Source organism: Tachypleus tridentatus, chromosome 10 (assembly GCF_004210375.1).
Source record: "Tachypleus tridentatus isolate NWPU-2018 chromosome 10, ASM421037v1, whole genome shotgun sequence".
Taxonomy (NCBI): domain Eukaryota; kingdom Metazoa; phylum Arthropoda; class Merostomata; order Xiphosura; family Limulidae; genus Tachypleus; species Tachypleus tridentatus.
The window spans coordinates 42015390-42037362 of NC_134834.1; the positions used below are offsets into that span (position 1 = coordinate 42015390).

Here is a 21973-nt window from a genome sequence, read left to right on the forward strand (position 1 = left end):
ATTGCAGTGCTTGATGTGCAGAAAATGAGTAAAAGTGATGGTTTACAAAAGTTATGAACCTGATTTAGCTGAATACTGTATTTCTTGTTGTCCATGAGCGTTCTTTATTTATTACGATAAAAGTATCTGAAATGTAAAAATTAGAAAATTATTAAGCTAGTTTAGGTAACATAATGAAAAATGAAAATAATAATAAAAATTCTTAACGAGTTGTGCTCGTGAGTAGCCTGTGTGTTACATAATTCGATACAGTAACGTGAGCTACACGTTCGCTGAGAGATTTCGAACTTGTGTGAGAAACTTTTTTAGTTAGACAAGGTCAAAGGGCTACGAAACAGTAAAGTTAATTATTAACAGATGTATACTGTTACGAGTTATCGTATGAAAAGTCTGATGGTTACTCCGTGGTTACGAATTCGGTCACACCAACTGATCTCGTAGCTGAGGGGTTTATTTTCTTCATCTTTGTAATATTTTGTTTCATTCCTTCTTTGCCTTTGCACAACATTTTAAGAAAAAGACATATGTTCTCTCTTTGGTCTTTTGTAGTCCTAAAAATTTATTTCATCGTCAGTTGAACCTTTCCCTCTTGAGAAATTTACAAGTGGTTTCAGGCCCTTCTGAGAAAAGATGGGATGGTATCCGTTCCATTTCAAACACTGTCTACAAGCATCACTTTAAATATATAAGGTCCAGTATAGCCAGAGGGTTAGGGCGCTCAACTCATAATCTGAGGATCACGGGTTCAAATCTCCGTCACACCAAACGTGTTCGCTCTTTCAGCCGTGGAGTCTTATAATGTTATGGTCAATCCCATTATTCGTTGGTAAAAGAGTAGCCCAAGTATTGATAGTGGGTGGTGATGACTAGCTGCCTTTCCTCTAGTCTTACATTGCTAGCTTAGGGATGGTTAGCGTAGATAGCCTCGTGTAGCTTTGCGCAAATTTCACAAACAAACAAACAAAACCCTTAAATATAATTCACTATTTTGGAGTGGTAAATGTTGTACCTTTTAGTTTGATTCTATCACTACCCACTGTTTTTAGGTTGCACGAAAACAGTCAGACTTGAAGAAGAAACTGAAGGTGACATTTGTTGGAGAACCCGGACTTGATATGGGCGGTCTTACTAAAGAATGGTTTCTCTTACTGATTAAACAGATATTTGATATTGATTACGGTATGTGTCTAGTATTCTTACAGTATTTTTTGCCATTATAATGACTATAAAGAGGTTAATTTAAAGAAAAGTTATTGCAGTGTTATTATAGTGTTCAAAGGTCAAATGTTCAAGACGTAAAAACTTTATAATTGACAATGACAAATATCAGATATCTTAAAACCAAGGTAAAAACGTTGGGTGATGTCTAGCTGTATTTCTCTCCCAAGCAAATCCGATAATTTCTAGATAGGCTGAAACCTTCATATCTCAGTTTACTTTAATCATTCGAATTTGATAAATAAGAAGCTTTAAAAATAAGCATTCATATCCTAAGAATAAAATTTAGTGTTTCTCCCAGAGAATCTGCTTTCAATATAACAATTGGATATCTCGGTTGTTATTTGTTTGATAACCTTAAGGAAGGTATAAAGTTAGTTCACCATATTGAAAACTTTAGAAACATATTGATTATAACTTCTATGTGACACAGAATAATAACCGCAAAAGTTTATTCTAAATGCAAACTCTAAGGAGGAAAGGCTTACAAAGAATAGTAGTTAAGGACATTTACTGAAGAAATAACTTCGAACAGAAAAGTAAAGCATTTGACAAGAAAGATAGTCATTAAGCAATTATTGTTTAATCAAATAAAACGTGTACAAAAATGTTAGCTTTGAAAGTCAACTCTGTAAATAACCTCTTACAAGTAAATTTGAGAAAAAAATGGTAGTTACTGAATCTATCCCCAAAAATAACTTCCTACAAGGAAGGTTTGCACAGAACAATAGTTCTCTCTGAAAATAACCTTCAAGCAGTGTTTAAAAAGTACAGCTGTCACTGACTCTGTCTCTGGAAATAAACTAATATATATATACACACACATATATATACGTGTATGAGTATAAATATTTAGCAATTAATAAGTTCAGTTAACATTTCTATTGTAATAAATGGTGAATTTCTTCTGGCAGAAGTCCAAATTAATTGGGCTTGTGCAAATGTGGTGAACTGATGTTAAAAATATGCAAACTTTTAACATATATGTTTTTGTGTTAAGATAACTTCTTTGTTTCCTTCAGGAATGTTTGTCTACCATAAGAAAGCAAGATGTTACTGGTTTAGTACTGCACAGATGGGAAATCTGCGGGAATACAACCTCATTGGAGTTGTATCTTTTTTGGTGTGTGTATTTAGTATGACTTGCTTTTCCCTTGTTCAACTAAATTTTGGCTACAATAGAATTACAATGTACCTTTACACTCTTAATCCTTGATAAAATGTATAAAGAATTTACTTGGTTTGTGGTTTAATTAAGTAAGCATTGCTCCACATAAGAAATTTTAATTTGGTGCAGTTATATTTAAATGGAATTACATTTATGTTAGGTTTACGTAACAAACAAATTTATATATTGATGAGTAGTTACGACAGTGTCCCAGCGTCATGCCACCAGAGGGCACTACACGTGTGTGTGTTTTGACCTCAGACAGTGTGGAGACAATCATGCACTAGAAACGACGACGTCATAGTTACACGAAAAGTCACCAGGGGTGCTGTTGTCATACGATGATGTTATCAGAAGTGATTATATCATAGTTCCAAGTGCCATCAAGGGCACATTGCTAGGTCGCCAAGACAGGCAGACATGACTATGAAACATGAGAGATGACTTCAGAGTTCCATGAAGTGGAACCACAATCACAATGATCTCATCATAGATATCTCAGTAATCAATAGCTAGATTTTATTATGATTTAAAAGCAGTACAGTCGCTTTATGTATCAAAACACTTCATTAATTGGTTAGCTCTGTACTGAATTATAATTTTTTTTACATTTTCTAACCTTTCTTATTTTACATATAAACCGTTGAAAGTCTTACAGTTTTACTAGTTTACCTCTATGCTATCCATATAACTATGATTTTTGTTGTTCTTGACAAGGTATTATATTTTACACGTTACTTTATGGTTTTAACAAACAAGTTTTACAAAGAGAGATCTACTATAGCTAAACGATACTACTAGGTGGATAGTGGTACTAAGCATAATATTAATTTTATCGTTTCGTTTTTTAAGTAAAACATTAAGTACAATTTACAAAAGCTGACAGCTCCATGGGTCTGCATACAGATCTTAATTGGTGTTTTTGTTTTCATTTATACATTTATTTGTATCATATGTGTTTTACAAAGGCAAACAATATGACTGAGGATAATGTTTGTATAAACAGAGTTTGATGAAAGATTCGTATTTTAATATAACAATAAGTCAGTTTTCGACACAATATTTTTTTTAACGTTATTGATTTCACCAGAAATATTTTGCAACCTGATCTACATAAAAAGACATACCTATTAAGGATGCATTTACATGAAAACGTTTTGCAATGAAATCGTGAGCATGCATATAATTAACATCTTTATGGAATTCACATTTAGATAACAATTTTTGTTTTAATACAACAGAGATAATTAACATAATATATAAAACATCACTAACACCTAGAAAAATATGGTCATAATATATGAAACATTACCGACACCCAGACAAATATGATCATAATGCATAAAACATTACTAACACCCAGACAAATATGGTCATAATGTATAAAACATTAATAACACCCAGACAAATATGGTCATAATATATAAAACGTTACCAACACCCAGACAAATATGGTCATAATGTATAAAACATTACCAACACCCAGACAAATATGGTCATAATGTATAAAACATTAATAACACCCAGACAAATATGGTCATAATATATAAAACGTTACCAACACCCAGACAAATATGGTCATAATGTATAAAACATTACCAACACCCAGACAAATATGGTCATAATATATAAAACGTTACCAACACCCAGACAAATATGGTCATAATGTATAAAACATTACCAACACCCAGACAAATATGGTCATTGCAGTACTTTTTTTTTTCCATGTCCATACAAAACACTTCTTAATACATTTTCTTATGTTGAGGTTATGTGGACATAGTCCTAATGTATCTAAATATTCTCCTTTTTCACTTCAACCAAAGTGAAAACAAATCCAGTAACTACCAGGTTAATGACTCAGATCCAGATTGATGATATATAGTTGTTTTCCTCAAAGTCAGGTAGTCGATCACTGGCAAACAAACCTATTTCTACAGCGATCAGTTTCTAAAATAGACTGGAAAGGCGAGAACATGTATAGTGTTGGAAAAGACACTACCAAAACGTATTTCAGTTCGTAAATTTTCCTGTTTCACAAAGTTAAGTATATCAATTAGTAGCAGATAGATTGGGTGTAAAATCATGGGAAAGATTATGTATCTTCCTCACTATTCATCATATTGTTTATTAATTTTTGAAACTGTTTTCCTGTTCCACTTAATAACGTTTCCTAGCTTCGTACATACAGTTCAACGTCAAAATCTGATTGTAAAGGTAAGAATAAATCTGTTTTCTTTCTACATTGGAACTGTAACTTTTGAAATTGTACAAATTCCAAGATCTGTAAATGTAGGTTTAACCTGAAAATGCATTATCGATTATAGTAAGTTTCCTTGCGAAACTGAAAATGATTTACACACTATATATATATATTTCAAAGGATATTTAGCTTTTCCTTTCTGAGATGCTTTAGTATGTAACAGAGCAACTGAAGGACTGATCTTGACTTTCCTAACACAGGTAAAAACGTGTTGTAGTTTTTAGTCCTGATTCATCATTTGATATAATACAAAACTAATTTTTTCTTTATACAAATCGTTACCTGCTAGTACAGGGTTTGATTTCCCGCGGTGGACTCAGCAAATAGCTCGATGTGGCTTTACTATAAGAAAACACATACACACACTTATACAAATCAGAGTGTTAAACTTACACTACTAGGCAAGAACTTGTTTTGTAAAAAGATATGCAAATGTAGGTGGCCGATTATGTTGGTTGTTTGACTACCATGTGTATCTAGAGGAGGTGGACAAAAAATTGCCCCCAGGAATATCTGTACAAACTCTTTGAAATACAAGGTAATGCTGAATAAATACCAACTTGTGAAACTGATTGGTGTTATTTTGAGCTTTATTTTTACGTTTGATTATGGCAGAGAAACTTGTTTGATCATTTTGTAGGCTAACAGAAATAAGAAGATATAAGAAACTACAGCAGGTATACAAGAAAATGTAACTAAGATCACGAAAAGTTCAGATATTTACAAAAGCCAGTGTTAAAATTGTGATTTCAGATCTCGTCGAGTGTGTTCATAAGCATACAGTTTTTACATATTTTTCTGTGATGTAATAAAAGATACAACAAATTATCGACATTTTCAAGGGGGCCACTTTTTCCACCCCTGTAAGTTTCAGTCTTTCATTCTGTCATTCTCACCTTCAGCTATGGGTGGCATTATATTGTGACTGTCAATCCCACTATTCGTTGGTAAATCTGCCTTCCCTGCAGTTTTACACAACTAAATTAAGAACAGTTAGTTCAGATAGCCATTGTGTAGCTTTACACGAAAATTAAAAGCAATCATTCTCACCATAATTAAAATCAAGATTGTTAAAACTACCTGCCATGCTCTTATCCACATAAACTATGTCAAATGATTTCTATTAGCTTCTTTATTATAACTCTGAAAGGTTTGTATAATGGCCTTATATGTGTAAAGGTTATAAGACAAAGAAATGAGCTTGTCGTTTACGTTTACATCCATTTGAGAAAACAGAGATTGGAGCAACAGATTGACAGGTGCAGAATTATCTTAATCCTATTTTATGTCAGTCCCATCAGGCTTGACAATCTTTACCTTTACATGAAGATATGATTTTGTTAGATCTAAGTATTCATTGAAGCAGACGATTAATAATTCTTTTACAGCTTCTGTTCGAGAGTTATAGGGTTTTCTGTCGTGTTTTAATATCTACTTGAAAGTTGTACCTTTTTCATCCTTGAGTAGAACGACCTGTGCATCTTTAGAAAATACGTCGATACACGCGAATAAATACTTAAACTGATTGTTATATTGATTTATTAGATTAGAGAAATCCACCAAACTGCCGTTGTATATCTATCCCTGTAGCAGTCACTCAGTTTCTTAAAAATTTATATCTTATTGTTATATTTGTTTTTTGTTTTTAATTTAGCGCAAAGCTACACGAGAGCGACCTGTGCTAGCCGTTTCTAATTTAGCAGTGTAAGACTATAGGGAAGGCAGCTAGTCATCACCACCAAGCGCCAACTCTTGGGCTCCTTTTTTATCAACAAATACTGGGATTAACCATCAAAATATAACGCCACTACAGCTAAAAGGGCGAGCACGTTTGGTGTGACGGAGATTCGAACACACGACACCCAGATTCCGAGTCGAGCGCCCTAACTACCGGGTCATGCTGGGCCCCTTACTGTTATATTTATAGTATGTGGATCCTAATGACTTAACCAGTTTTTGACCTATTTTAGACAAGCAGATTTACTTAGTGCTTTCACAGATCTAACTAAAAGTTGTACTCTTTCCAAGACACAAATGAATGAATAATACAGTACTGGTTTATTTAAAATGATCCCATTTAGATACAGTACGTTTAGGTCTTTTGATATGTGTATCATATTTTATATACTTCCATCTGCCCACATTTCGAACAACTTCTCAGGGAATATTCATATCTGATAATCATCTTCAAATTATTTCCATAGCGTGAGGTTAAAATTCTTTTGTTTTCCAAGTACATCATTGATTAGGCTAATTATGTTACTGTTTGGGACAGATCTTCCACTAATTATCCACGTTGATTCAAAGGAACACTGTGAATGATTTATAAGTTTCGTGAATTGGCAATTTAAATTTAATTGGGTCAATTGCTTGAGTATAAAAGGTTTGGTGACGTTGTTGCCGTTGGTTAACATATCATTTTGTACGGATAAATTAATATCGTTATCTACATTACTTTGTTACTTGTGAGCATCCAGGAAAGTGTGTCCAGCGGGTCACAAATCCTCTCCACCTTGACCCTTCCAGTCAACAGGAGGTCAAGTGTACTTTGGCTAATGTTGCCGGTGATCAGCTGATTCCTGTGACATCGGTCTGGGTCTTTGTTATGGCAGTTACGAAAGATTCCAAAAGGAGTCCTGAGGCTGAGAATTCTATTTCCCTCTTTTGAGTGCATGAGAGACTCTCTGATGCTCTGGCGTGCTGATTCCTGGCACAAGAGTGTTATATCTTAAGGAAAGAGTGACATCTGGTCTGTTGGTTCTGCTGCTGCTGCAAGTTGGTAAGCTTTCTCATTGTACTTAACACCAACGTGGCCTGAGACACACACAAAGGTGGGAGATTTAAAGTGCAGCCTCTCTCCATCCATCAGGTAGTCAGCCACTCTGGATTCTCTGCAACACTGCTACGGAGTCGGTGGCAAACACAACTGTGGTGACATCAGGGAATTTTTCGACAAGTTATCCAAGCGCTTGCTTGACAGCGTCAAGTTCCATCATGGTGCTACTTGTATGCAGGGTGCATGCTCCAAACTTCTCAGTTATGGGTGTGCTATCCAGAAATGCAGCAAATGCTCAACCTGCTCTCATGACCTCTGGTGCGAACGAGCCGTCTGTTGCAATGATGAGATTTCCCTTCTGGTCAAGTTCCTGGAACATTTCCTGGCATGCCGCTTCTGCTACACCTTGAGGCCACTTTCTACAATCACTGCAGGTTGACACAGCCATTCCTCTTCTGTAGACCAAAGCCATGGAGGTTGGTTGGAAAGGGAATATGAATTGCAAATCTTCTTCTTGCAAGACAGTGCTGCTACTTCAATCCAAGACTTCTTATTTAGATGAGACATAGGTGCTGCTCCAAGTCCTTTGTGGCGTAGAGAACGTCTTTGTTGGTTGGATTATTCAGCAGTGAAAGAATACTTCCTTGTAAGGATATGAAGTCCGTGCCTTAGATTTTGCCAAGCCTTGGCAAACAGTATAGCTCTTTGTGATGTTTGCCTGTCCTTGATACTTAGGAATCCAGTGAGATGATGGAGTAATGGCACTGGAGTTGATTTGGTCAACCTGTGATGATCCTGTGATGTGCGTTCTGCAGCCTTTCCAGCCTTCTAAACTGGTTGTCGTTGAGTTGTGCCAGGGGCAGTTCATAATCAACTACTGAAAGTACAAGGCTACTGTACAGCATATTCAAATGACATTCTTCAGCATGTCTGCCTGCTGCAGCACGAAGGGCATTCATTCCTTTTGTAGTCCTGACAATGAGCTTATCCACATGCTTGGAGAAGTTCAGTTGTTTGTCAAACACAATGCCGAGATGGTACAATGAGCCCTCCTGTGTAATTTCTGTGTCTCCGAAGGTTGGAATGGGAATATCTGATGTGTCAGCACGGTTGTTGAGAGTAAAGAACAGTGCTTTGGCCTTCTCTGGATTAATCAGCATGCCATTGTCTTTACATCAGTCTCTTATGTGGTCCATCCTGGGCTGAATCCTACTTGTAGTCATTTCTGTAGATGTTTCACTGGTATGAACCAAGATGTCATCAGCAAAGATTTTTATTCTGATGTCAGGTCTGTCCAGTCTTGCTAGATCAATGGTGTAAATGTTAAAAAGGACAGGTGATAGAGGTGAACCCTGTGGGAGGCTAGTGCTTATGGTTGCCTAGTCTGACATCCATTCACCATGTTACATGATGACACGGCGCTGGCTGAGGGCTGATACACGGAGTTTGGATTCCCAAGTGCAACATCTTGTCAGCGAGGAGAGGAAGTCGCACTCTATTGTAGAAATTTTCATGATCAAGGGAAACTGCTAGTGTTCTCCTTCCATTCAAAATCAGACCATGTTCCTGCTGTAAAGCTGGCGACGATGATCCAAGTTTCACATTGAGGCCTGTATCCTCCAAAATCATCAGGAAGCAGATGCTCAACCTGTTTGGTGATGTCGCGAGCAACAACTCTCTCAGGGATCTTTCCAATAAAGTTTTGTACTACAACGTGACGATAACCCTTGAGGCTTTTGTGGTCTTTTCCTGGCTTTGGCACAGAATTTATGAAAGCATCTGTCAAGACTTCTGGGATGACTCCCGACCTCCAGCTCTGTTCATAAGCCTTTGCTCAGTTCTGGATCACCTCTGTTGCCAGGCCTTTAACGTTCTTGCTGGTCCATATTGAAGCACTATATGGGCTCACTCGACGTAACCATCTTTTCAATTTGATTCTTGACCACTGTCCTGTGATCCTGGCCATAGTGACTACTTTGATTGATGAATCTATCAAGAAAGGCTTTTTCTTGGATTTCATCAGTGAATAGTACTTTTTCAGAGTCGCTGTACAAAGTGGTTCTTTCAGAAGACCTCCGAGTCTTCAGCTTGTTATGGAACTTCCAAAACTTCCTGATGTTGAGGTTGGACTTATCACATAATCTATCCCATTGTGCTGTGATGGTTCTAACTGCAGTTCTCTTAAATCTTGAGGTAGCATGGTTACGTTCAATCTTTAGCTTGGTGAAGGCTTCTAAGTTAGCAGTGGCTCTACACAGCTCAAACTCTCTTTCCTTTCTGTTCTTTTCTTTCCAGGCTGCATCCACGTGAGCATTCCACCAGTTTGGAGCATTCTTGCGTGTGATTATGGTTCTTGGCGGTTTCTCTTTTCTGATCCTGTCCTTGATAGTAGTAGTTGTCCCTCTGACTGTACAAGGCCTTCTTCCCTGAAGGAGTGACATGATATGATAGAGCTGGTAAAAGAAGCGTACTTTACACAAGAAGTGATCACTTCCAACTTGATAGCTTCTTCTCCAAACAGCCAACTCCCTGGCATCTTCATTTATCAGAACCAGGTCAATCACTGTGTCAGGGTCCCCATATCGCTCTGGAAGCCTTGTAGGTTTTCTAGTGTTGAAGATGCAAAGATTTAACTCCGCAAGGGCCTCAAACAGTCCTGGGCCATTCCTTTTACAGCCCGTGGAATCCCAGCTGGTGTGGCCCAATGAGAAATGGGCTATAACATTATGTAACACAAATTTTGTTCCTTGATAGTATGTGTTATTTCGTAATCACTTATGTTGTAAAAGTACAGAAAATAGCCATTATTCCCTTCAAACTTTGCTTTTGTGACCTGGATAATGAAATTTAGAAATTAATCTATTTTCTACGTAAAAACGAGCAAATGTGCACATTTTCATTTACATAAGGTCTGAATAAAACAATATATGAATCAAGATTTAATGTATTTATACTAAAGTTATACAAAAATGAACAAAAGTGAGTAGTTTTTTTCGAGAATTGCCGCTGTAATGTAAATCACTTTCACGTATCAGTCTCCAATTATAGTTTCCCATCATGTTTTTGTTATATGCTCCCAGGTCACAAAAGTAAAGTTTGAAGAAAAAATAGGTCTTTTCCACTTACTTTAGGCATAAGCAATTGGGAAATAACACTTTCTGCCCAGGAACAAGAAAAAGTAAAAATTTTTTTACATAGTGTAATTGAAGCTCAGGTCCTGAAGGAATTCCCACTCTTTAGCACTGGTGCACTGTCACAGGCCATATAAAGGCTGGCCATGGTGAGTGGGCTGGGTTGTCTGAGGTCGGACACTCTCACTAACTAGATTTTTCTGTTGTGGGTGTTGTATGCTTGGTCATCCAGACGTTCCACTGTGACAGTGCTATTATCCTGCTAGCGATGGCTAGTCCATCCTTCCAGATCGAAATCAGGATTGTCTTGAAGTTTGGTATCCTGGAGAAGTATCAGGTCGAATGCCCCAATTACTTTCTTCATGATAAGTTTGCTTCCTCTTATTGCACTGATGATACAGTATGCAACCATGAAATGTTTCTTTCACACTTTCCAATGAGTGGTCTCTTTCCAGCTCTTTTTCAATGCCTCTTTTTTTAGGTCATCTGGCAAGGCGCACGCACACTCTAGCGCTAGCCAGCACCCTCATTGGCGCTAATTGTCGAGTATCTTGTATTTTGGGTGAAATGTTACTGTCCACTTGTTGGAGTACTGCCCTTAAGCCCCATACGCCCAATGAGGCAGGTAGACAGCGACGGGTCAGTGCCTGTTGCCCAAGGACTGCCTGGGTTAGGCGGGCGGCGACTGATCAATGGCGCTAAATAGCACCCCCACTGTCTTAGACGACCCCTAGCAGGCATCCTTACGCCAATATGGAGACCCTTAAAGCCCGTGATTACCACCTACCGTATTGTGTCTGTTGGTAGCACCATCAGTAGCTGGAATGTCCTCGCCAGGACTCAGATTGAGCCGTTGATCGTCTAAAAGAGTTCTCATCAGCCTGGAGGACACTCACTCCTCCTCCTTTCTCTCAGGGCCAATCTCGTTAGCCTTTGGATAAAAATTCTAATCTGCAAGGCAGCAGAACTATTTAACCCACATGAATGGTGGATGTCAGGGCGTGTCCATACACCAATGGGCCATGCACATCGCACCTCTGGGGCTCAAGATGCTCCGAGATCCCTTGCAATCTAGCCTGGGGTCGTGAGGTGCTCAGTTACTGTGTGTTGCCACGGAGAGGCACTGCAAGAGTCCTGGTTCAGGAGAGGCTCTGTACTGGCAGAGGGAGACTTACACAGTCCGCTCCTCTTTCCACCTGTAGGCTAGCCAGCGTAGGCAGCTGAAAGCGAGAATGTAGAAGCACTACACTACGCCTACTACCACACTAGTCACATCACTACACCCTGTGGTAGCTCCAGCACCAACACACCAACGTTATCTACATTAATTATTTGAGTTGATAAAAAGGATATAATACGAATAAGAATAATTAATTTTGCCATATTTTTATATTCCAACAGCCTTACCAATAATCTATCCTGCCAAACCATCACTTAATGAAAATATTGTTGCTCTAAGTAGTGATAAAAACCCTCCTCTCTGCATTAACAAGTTTCTTTTCTGTTTAACTGTTACTTTCTTGACAGTCAATTTTCTCAATAACGATTTGTATTATTTACGTTTCTGCTTTTGTGTGTTTGTCATGGAAGCATAACCCTTTATAATATGTAAAGGACATTCACAAATACACAGGGTAAATTCGCTTTTAGCTGTGGTAATTATTCCTTTAATCTGTCTACGTGTTGCTTTAGGTAGTGTGCAGAACAGTTATTGATGAAAAAATTAAAAGAGTTTGTAAGTATAACGTATATAAACTGTTTATTAATCTAATAAATATATATTTTTTTACACCACAGTGATAATAATTGTTAATATGAAATGGACAGGCTAGAGTTGATTTGGGAGTTGAATTAATTTTGGGGCACCCAAACAATTCCAGATTATGACAAGGAATTTTCAGCAGGCTTTTCAGTATCTTCGTTTTTCTCTTCCAGTTGTATCAAGGGTGGTAAAATTCTCTCTCACCAGTTTAGGAACACTCCACAAGTTGGGAAAATTGATGTTACAGTTTTTCATGGAATATGAGGAATGTATTAAGTCACCCATTCCCAGTGACGATGATCAGTATCTGAAAGACATTCACTCTAAAGTGGTTATTTAAACAAAGACACACATATACGTCAGTTCTTTAATTACATATGGTCTGTTCTTCAGATAAAATCCTTTTTTTGTCACAGGACATAGTCATGATAATAAATGAATATATATTCAATGACACATCAGAATTAATTTACTTTGGTACATACCCTATAACTTTATCTTAAGAAAAAAGTTCCATTCTCAGACAGAACTATTCAGATACTTGTGGTTTCAAATCAGTAAATAACCATATGGTTTTCTCGTCGCATCATGATAAGCTTCTTCAAAATATTTGAAACGTGCTAGAAACATTTGTCTTACTGGAACATCCAACTGCTGTCGTTGTTATGAATTAAGCACAAAGCAACACAATGGACTATCTGTGCTCTACTCAACACGGGTATCGAAACCCGGTTTTTAGAGTTGAAAGTCCGCAGACATACTGTTGTGCCAGAGACCCGGCATGGGCAGGTGGTTAAGGCACTCGAATCGTAATCCGAGGGTCATGGGTTCGAATCCCCGTTACACCAAACATCCTCGCCCTTTCAATCGTGGGGGCGTTATATTATGACGGTCAACCCCACAAGAGTTGGCGGTGGGTGGTGATGAGTAGGTGCCTTCCCTCTAGTCTTACACTGCTAAATTAGGGACGGCTAGAGAAAATAGCCCTCGTGTAGTTTTGTGCTAAATTAAAAACAAACAAACAAGCTGTACTAGTACGTTCAACTTAGAAGTTGTATGTGACATTTTTGAACAATATAATGTATGGAAAATTTAAAATAATACTCTATATTTCTCTACCCTAATGAAATAAATTATGTACAATATAAAACACTGATAAATTAAAATGGTGATTTCAGTTTATTTTTTCCACTTTCACTCATAAGATCGTCAATGATAAAAAGGCTTGGTTTATCAGATCATAAAAAATCATGAAATATTTGAAGCAAATCTTTGACAGATTGAACGTTGGGAATAATTTGCATCACTTTTATATATAGAGGTTGAAATTCAACATAAAATCATACGAAGTTTTCAGGAACACTACTGTGTGATCCCTAAGAAAATCCATCAAGCCTCAATCGTCAGATTTCATTTTCTTATAATCACGTTCCCATATTGTTACGACCTTGTACCTTGAGCTTTGAGTTGTTGTTTTTCTAATGTAAACTTTCTAACAAACCACATGGGTCTATTAAAATTACATCTGAGTATGAAATTATTAACATGTATTACATTATTGGTAGTAACGCTCGTAAAATTCATAGATTATGTTTTTATTCCTTTCTGAATGTCTACTTTATAAATTAGGATTGTTTTTATCACCATTAAATGCGTGTTTAATCTTGACCCCCTTAGGTTTTTGTATTCAATCTGAACAATGAGTTGTTGATCGTAAAGTATCTGTGGTTAGGTACAAGAGCTATTGATCATGGAGGTATAACTTTGCTTCAGTATACAGCGTGCATACAGAAGCAGTTTCTTATACCTAGTGCCGTAGGTTGCTAAAATTTTTTCCTTGAATTGAAGACAAAAACACCATAGTATGTTTACATCTGGTCTGTAATACCTAAAGAAAAAAAACAATAATAAATATAATTTTCAACAGAATTTTGTACAAACAGCAAAAATTTTAATGAGCGTCAACAATAATAGTTACTTTTCTTACTTGTACATCTCTTCCTGAAAGTCAAAGATCTCTTCCTCTTGTCGTTGACAATGCCAATCCACGAACTTTTGTCTTAAAGGTACTGACAAGATGTTCAGAGAGTATAATATGGCATTCATTACGTATTCTCAATATTCTTGATTTGATTTTATGTTGAAAAGATGCGAATAATATCCTTTCTGTAGTTCTTCTAAATCGAAGGGTTCTTTTTTTAAAAATGACAATGTCATGGGTATGAATTTATAACTATTGTTTATTCTAATTTCCAAACTTTTGACAGTCATAACCATAATTTTATCATCATTTACAATAATGTCAGGATTTATTCTTTGATAAACAATATCATTTAAAACTAAAGTACTCACAAAAACCTTTCATTTTATGAACTGTAGCTGTATAGTTCTTATGCTCTTTGGAAAATAAGAATTTACAAAATTCATCATATGAATTGTAACCTTTGAAAACTGTTTCCTTACTGTTAAAATCATGGATCTCACAGCAGTATACATAATAAATTTCGATTTCTTGATCAGTCTCACACTCAAAAAAATAGATATTTATTCAATGTTTCTTTGAATTTTTTTTATCCTGGAGAAAATATAAATGGTTACATAAAACATATGAGTGACATCCTCTGCAGCTCATTTCACCATACAAATAAAATTATAATTTACGTTGTCAAAATACTTCTCAAATATTAGATGAAGCATCTGAATCTTTAATCATACACGTAAGTAACTGTCTTTGTTGATATTTAGTATTCTATATTTTAGATCATTTTTGAGTCATGATAGGGATATTTCTATAGCCTTAGCACAGCAAAGATCATTGTTATTATTTATAAAAATAAAGAGTGTTTTTTATCTCCATTAAGGCTGGTATTTTATAACTTATATTTACTGCTGCTTATGGGTACTTCCATTGTAGTAACTTTAGTTTTAAAAGACTCGTCTAAAGGTATAACCTGTTTACTTTCCGTATCTAGTAAGCATGTACTTATTGGTTTATTCAGATGATTTGAATAAACACATTCCTCAACTATATCTCTGTTACTTAGATGATTTTTTGCCTCATCCAATATGTTCTGAATATTCTTAATAAGTGTGCTCCTAATGTCCATATGATTTAGGATTAAATGACATGTTATACATTTTAGCAGTTATATTATACATTTTAGCTTTTTTTAAGATCTGATTCCCTAACAGTAAAATGCCATCTTTTTTGTGGAGACATCTAAAGAGATACCTGTAAAAGACAGAATATCATATTAATAAATAAACTTACCTCTCCTTACTTGTAAGACAAATGTTTGACCCCTCGGGAAGTCCATATGTCTTCATCACTGAGTGTCTGTAAAAGAGAAAAGTAAATGAGATAATGTTGTACTTAATCATATGTAGAAAATCGTATTAATGAGTATAAACGATATGAAAACAACTTTCAATGTTCAGAACTTCTGAATTCTCAGTCTTTTCAACAGCTACAGACCACAGAAGGAAGTAAATTCCATCTAATTCCAGACACACATTTCTTTCTAATTCATGTAGATCATCATAGCTGATGGATAGTAGTACCATATCATACGTAAATATAAGTACATATGTCAGTATCTAAATATGTCTCAAAGATTACTTGTTTCATTTAGTTCGTAAACATATTCACAACCATATTCACTGGCTATAGTAAATACTATAAGACACCATAAGTGCATGAATGTTGAATTCAAATTGAATGTATACTGATTTAACTGTTATTTATAAACAAAGCGGATTTTAATGTATATTACAAAATAAATTTGGTCAACACATAACTGACATTTGTTCATTGGTCACATGTATGTCAAGTATATCTTTCATTGACTGTGCAGCATTTCATCTGATATATAGCAATACTGATTTTAATTGTTACTGTAATATTGTTTCACATCCATTAATTATATTTCCTGAATCTATCGAAATTATAACATGAGATAAATAAACTGAACTTTGATGGATTGTTAACTATTGTTAATAAGCTATATAAAATATATCATATTGGTTTGGAATGAACATAATTTGTATGAAATCTATTCCAATAAACGTAACATATTTTAGTTACTTTTTATTGTAGGAAAATCCTATTTACACCATTAAATTTAAGGTACTTGCATCTAACGTTCTATAACTTTCCATACTCCTTGACTAACTACACCAGCTCATGGGCCTAGCAGTTTATAACTCTACCATTCTAGATTTGCACTTTCCAACAGCTTGTTATAAAAAATTGCTAAGTCCCCCCGTGGTACCGAAGGACTTAAATCATGCCGAAGTGGGATTATGTAACTTCTCTATGGATGACTTTGCTGAAGTCATGCCGGTGAGTGCAGAATTATTTTTGTAGTTAACGCAGCTTCATTCAATCTCATTACTAATGATGCTACTTTATAATGTGTATAAATATTGTACAATGTAAACTTCAATTGAGAATTTTTGATAAATTTCGAGCAGGACATTTAGAGTATATATTTTTTTGTTATTTGCTATTTTTCAACCACAGCCAATAAAACAATCAGGACAAAAATCCCAAAGCTCAGACATGGCCCTCTTTAAATTACAAAGCAGATCAGCGAAATGGCAACTAATCAGTAGAACATAGTGTCTAGATGGCTAATCCTTAACTGAATTATAGTTATAATACTCTGACAGCTGGAAGTGCGGTTTGTGTCAGCAACATATTGCGATTCAAACCTTGGACCTTCCTATATGCAGTTTGACAACCAAATTACTAAGCCTTACTTAGATCAGGCTCTCAGACGTTGTGATTGTTACCAGAGGGACACAGAATTTTCAGTCAGCATACGAAATAACAATTTCGAGAAATGAAGACAAATACTGATAATGTCAGTTTTACCCCAGTACTAAAAAATATTGCGCATATACTACAGTAAAAACATACCGGAAAAAATTTATGTTTTGTCAAGACTTAAAAATAATGTATAAATTATTAATCTTGGTTTTGGCAATACTCAAAAAATTTGTAAATTAAGTAAGCAAATTAAATGCGACACCTGGCGATTTTAATTACTAAAAATACTTTCAAACCTGAAGTTGCTATTTTGAAGGTTTTTGTTTGCCAGTTGTAAAAGAATGAGTATTACATACAAGTATTCTGTTTCTCCAGGACGTAGCAATTGGGCTGAAGGAACTACTCGCTTATGAGGGAAACGTGGAAGAGGATTTCTGTATGAACTTTCAGGTTAGAGAAGTTTGTTGATTGTAGCGAAAGCAAAGCAAAGCTGATACTGATACTGAACACCGGTTTATCTAGTCACACGTATATCATATTCAACACGAAATATTACACAGTTTAGTTGACCAGGGAAACAGACGAGTATGTTGTAGGCTAATCCACAAAAGACAGTAAGTGTTAATTACAGATATATATATTAGAGAAAATTAATACTGATAAAGTTAAGTAAACAAAGTGAAAAGGAAAGACTGCGTTAGAAACAGCAAATCCAAACCTCTGGCTAATTATATCAGTTTGTTATAACCTAAAAACAAGTCGAAATAAAATAAATGAAAAAAAAAATAAACAAAAATGCTGCACTAATTGAAAAGATCCCAAGGTACAAGTTATAATGTGGGATATAAAATGTACCCTAGGTTTTGGAGGTGACTTTAGAAATGGGAATACACCGTCTATCAATCTTAACCTCTATTCGGCAGTCTCACATACAGAAATAAAATAAAGAATTAGTAATAGAAAGAGAAAGAGAAATTAGGAGAGCGAGATGTGGGTGCTCATGCCCACAACGTCTCGCATCTGTATCACCGTTCACTGCCTGCAGACAGTTCTGAGAAGGTGACTGCTCTCCAAAGTAAAGAAAGAGAAAAAAATAATTGAAAAATAAAAATAAGAAATAAATAATGTTATTAACACTCTTAATCCTGCAGAATTAGAAACTGAAATACTTCAATATCTAATACAGATACACATTATTTAGATTTATAAATTAAAATAATTGATAAGTATTATCAATGTAAATATTTTTGATAAAAGAAAATATTTTGCCTTTCCAATTTATGGTTTACTCTTTTTTAATAGTAATGTACCATACCCTTTTGTTATAAACATTATAACTTTGCAATTATACAGGTGTTGTAAAATTTGTATTAAAATACAGTTTTATCAGTAATGTTGAAATACTGATACAAAATTAATAGTTAATGGACTTAATAAAGAAATTCTAAATAAAAATTATTAAACTATTCTGTAATAAATATAAAGAAATAAAAAATTAGAAAAAAATTACTAAAAATTTCTATTAACTATTTTTAGTTTTGAATAAGGTCATTAAACAACTTGGCACTACTTTATGTGGGTGTACACCTTGCTGCATATAAAGGCTTGTTTAGAGCATGATAGTTACAGCAGACTTAATAAATGGGTGGTGGTTGGGTGTTTTACTGGTTTATTTATATAACTGTATGGAACTCTTCATACAAGTATAGTTCATTTACTGGGCTACCAATTAGCACCTTTCTACCATAATGGAGTCTATAATGTTAACTTCAAAACGTAAGTTTTTAACTTACTTATCCCCAAACGGTAGCACATTATTTTTCTTATTCTTATTTTTATTTTGAAATTAACTCTTGTTTATTTTGGAGAGCAGTCACCTTCCCACAACTGTCTGAAGGCACTAAAGTGTGATATAGACGTGAGACGTTGTGGGCTTTAGCACCCACATCTCACTCTCCTAATTTCTATTTCTATATCTATTGCTAATCCTTTATTTTATTTCTTTATGTGAGACTGGCAAATGGAGGTTAAGACTGATAGATGGTGTATCCCCACAGCAATATGGGTTCTACATTCGCAGTAGCCTCCAAAACCTAGGGTTCATTTCATATCCAACATTATAGCTTGTACCCTTGGATCTATTTAATAAGTGCAGTTTTTTGTTTATTATTTTTCATTTATTTTTTGTTTAGTCTTGTTTTTAGGTTATAAAAAACTAATGTATACGTATATATATTGAAATGAATAAGGACCCTATGACACAAGTTCTTTCAAAAGGTGGACCTTTCTTCTTCAAGAGTAAATTGGGAATGATGGTATAATGAAATGATTGATATACATAAAGGGAGTTTAGTAGCATCACGAGCATATAATAGATAACCTCACTTTACCCATAATCTCATCAATCACGAATGCGATCTCGGCAACAGACCCAAGCAATAAAATCTCCTTCAACATAAAATCGTGTAAAATAAAGGTGACACCTGAACATCGGTTGAAAAAGATATGTTATACTGTATATACGAATATATTTTTTGAGGTGCAACTGTCCAGCTAGAGATAAGCGGAAAGGGCACTGCCCGAAACGTTGTACCTACAACAGTATATATAAACTGAAAATTTAATATAATATAATATGTATTTTATTAACATCTCTTTTGTCTTTAGTCGTTTAACCTATAACATATTTTCTTCTCTCTCTCTTTTTTAAACTTTCTTCCAATAATCATCACACGTAATTCCTTGCACAGTTTTGCAAGACAAACAGTCGTTTTCGTCCTAGACTAGCGTGATTACTAATAGTTTCACGTAAGTTTATTCTTCCCTAGCTCTTGAAAATACTGGGCGAATAAAGGAAAACGCACTCTCTGTGGTAACGAGTTAAATAATACTTAATATACCCTTTGTAGTGGCATATTAGACACTACTGAATAGACTTCATGTGGTGGCAGTTTAAGTAATGATTAATACACCCTGTGTGATAGCAGGGTAAATAATCCTTAATACATCCTTTATAGTGGCAGATTAGATAATACTTAATAGACTTCATGTGGTGGTAGATTAAGTAATACTTAATACACCCTGTGTGATTTCCCCCTATGTTCTCTGGGAATACTTTATGCTCAGTAATGATAATAACTACAGTCAGAAGTCTATGTTTACAAAGTTTTAGATAGTGTCTTTTCTTTAAATAAACCAATCTAGGAAGGAATCATTAATTTAGTTGTTTTTTGTGCAGCTTTTATATGTGCTATTGTGTCTGTCATTTCAGTCTAATTACAAAACACTTGAAACATTCATTTTTCAGTATTAAAAGTATAAATGTTTTTCTTGAGATATATAGTAAGAAAATATTATTCTTGCTACGCTTGGTGTTTTTCTTAGCTTACACTGTGTTGAAACTAATTTTTATAACGTTTGATATTCATGGTAAACTTTATTTTTCTTAGCTTACACTGTGTTGAAACTAGTTTTTGTAACGTTTAGTATTTATGGTAAGCTTTGTTTTTCTTAGCTTACACTGTGTTAAAATTAATTTTTATAGTGTTTATACATTTTTGACAATTTTTTTTATCTAAGTAATTCATCAAACTGCAAGAAATTCCAATTAAAGCCTGGCATCTCGGAGGAAACAACTTTGTCCGAAGCAGTATGTTTTACTTTATTTCAGTTGTTTCACCTCTAGTATTTTCACAATAAGTTTCTAAAGATGTTTGATGACCTTCTGGTTTCATATGCTAGGTATCTGTGGAGGAATTTGGAGAGGTTAAAACACACGTACTCAAACCGGACGGAGAAAATATTCCTGTTACCAATGAAAATAGAGAAGGTATGTTCTGCAGCTTCTGAGATTGTTAGTGTTAATTTTCTATCTTTTTATTTTAAAGTTGAATGAATTAAAGTTATACGTGACTTTATTATTAACTTTAGACAAGATTACTACAAAGTTTAACGAAATATCAATTGTCCATGTTAGATTATTTTACGAAGTGTACGAGTATATAATTATAGTTTTGTATGCGAATAGTTGTAATATATATATCTTCAAATATCTAAGACACAACTAGTTAATAAATTAATTGACGTCATCTTCTAGAATACGTTCAACTTTACAAAGACTTGATTCTGAATAAAGCCATCTACAAGCCATTCAAAGCTTTCTACCTTGGTTTTCATAGCGTATGTGCATCGAATGCCCTCATTGTAAGTAAAATGATTTTTTTTTATTTCAAGTTATGTTGGTCTGAAGCTAGTTCATGGCAATTTGTAATGAGAATCAGCTACTACTGGAAACATGAAATGGACTTAGATTGTACCCAACCATAGTGAATAGTTAAGAAGGACATAGAAATTGTTCTGTTACCAGAGGTCTTGTTGCTAGAGGTGCGTTTCTTGGAGAGAGGAGAGACGTCACATTATTAAGTTATCAGCATTGTTTATTAATCTCATTATAATTATAGTCTCCACTTCTGTATTCTGATATTTAAGTAAGACAGATATTTTTCCATACAAAAACTCAAAATACTAAATTATAATTTTGCTCTATAATGAATAAATGATTCAAACATATTAGTTATTGTTTATTCTTTCACTTGTACAAAATCCGAACATGTTTTAATTAAACAGATATGATTAATATATGTTAATTAAATCACAAAATTAACGAGACTGAAAAAAATATTACCAACATATGGCTTACAGAGGTAAATGGTGTTCTAATCTGAAGAAAATGGCTTTGTTTTAACAACTGAAAACGTCCTTAAACCATCATAACCTGAGAAAGATAAGGCAATGATTACATATGTCATTCTACTGATGAAAAGGTTTCTCACTTCTAATATTTACAATGAATATCAATATTGGTCTATTGTCTGATATTTCTTA

The 21973-nt window shown here is 34.8% G+C and overlaps 1 protein-coding gene across 1 annotated transcript in view; it reads left to right on the forward strand.

Annotated features, from left to right (window-relative positions):
• LOC143228341 (putative E3 ubiquitin-protein ligase HECTD2) overlaps positions 1-21973 on the forward strand; it is a 62556-nt gene that overhangs the window by 32604 nt on the left and 7979 nt on the right. The window contains exons 8-13 of the mRNA XM_076459611.1: positions 1047-1179; positions 2241-2329; positions 16499-16660; positions 17465-17539; positions 20831-20918; positions 21186-21292. Of these exons, the coding sequence (XP_076315726.1) occupies positions 1047-1179; positions 2241-2329; positions 16499-16660; positions 17465-17539; positions 20831-20918; positions 21186-21292 (654 nt within the window). The remainder of the gene's footprint in view (positions 1-1046; positions 1180-2240; positions 2330-16498; positions 16661-17464; positions 17540-20830; positions 20919-21185; positions 21293-21973) is intronic.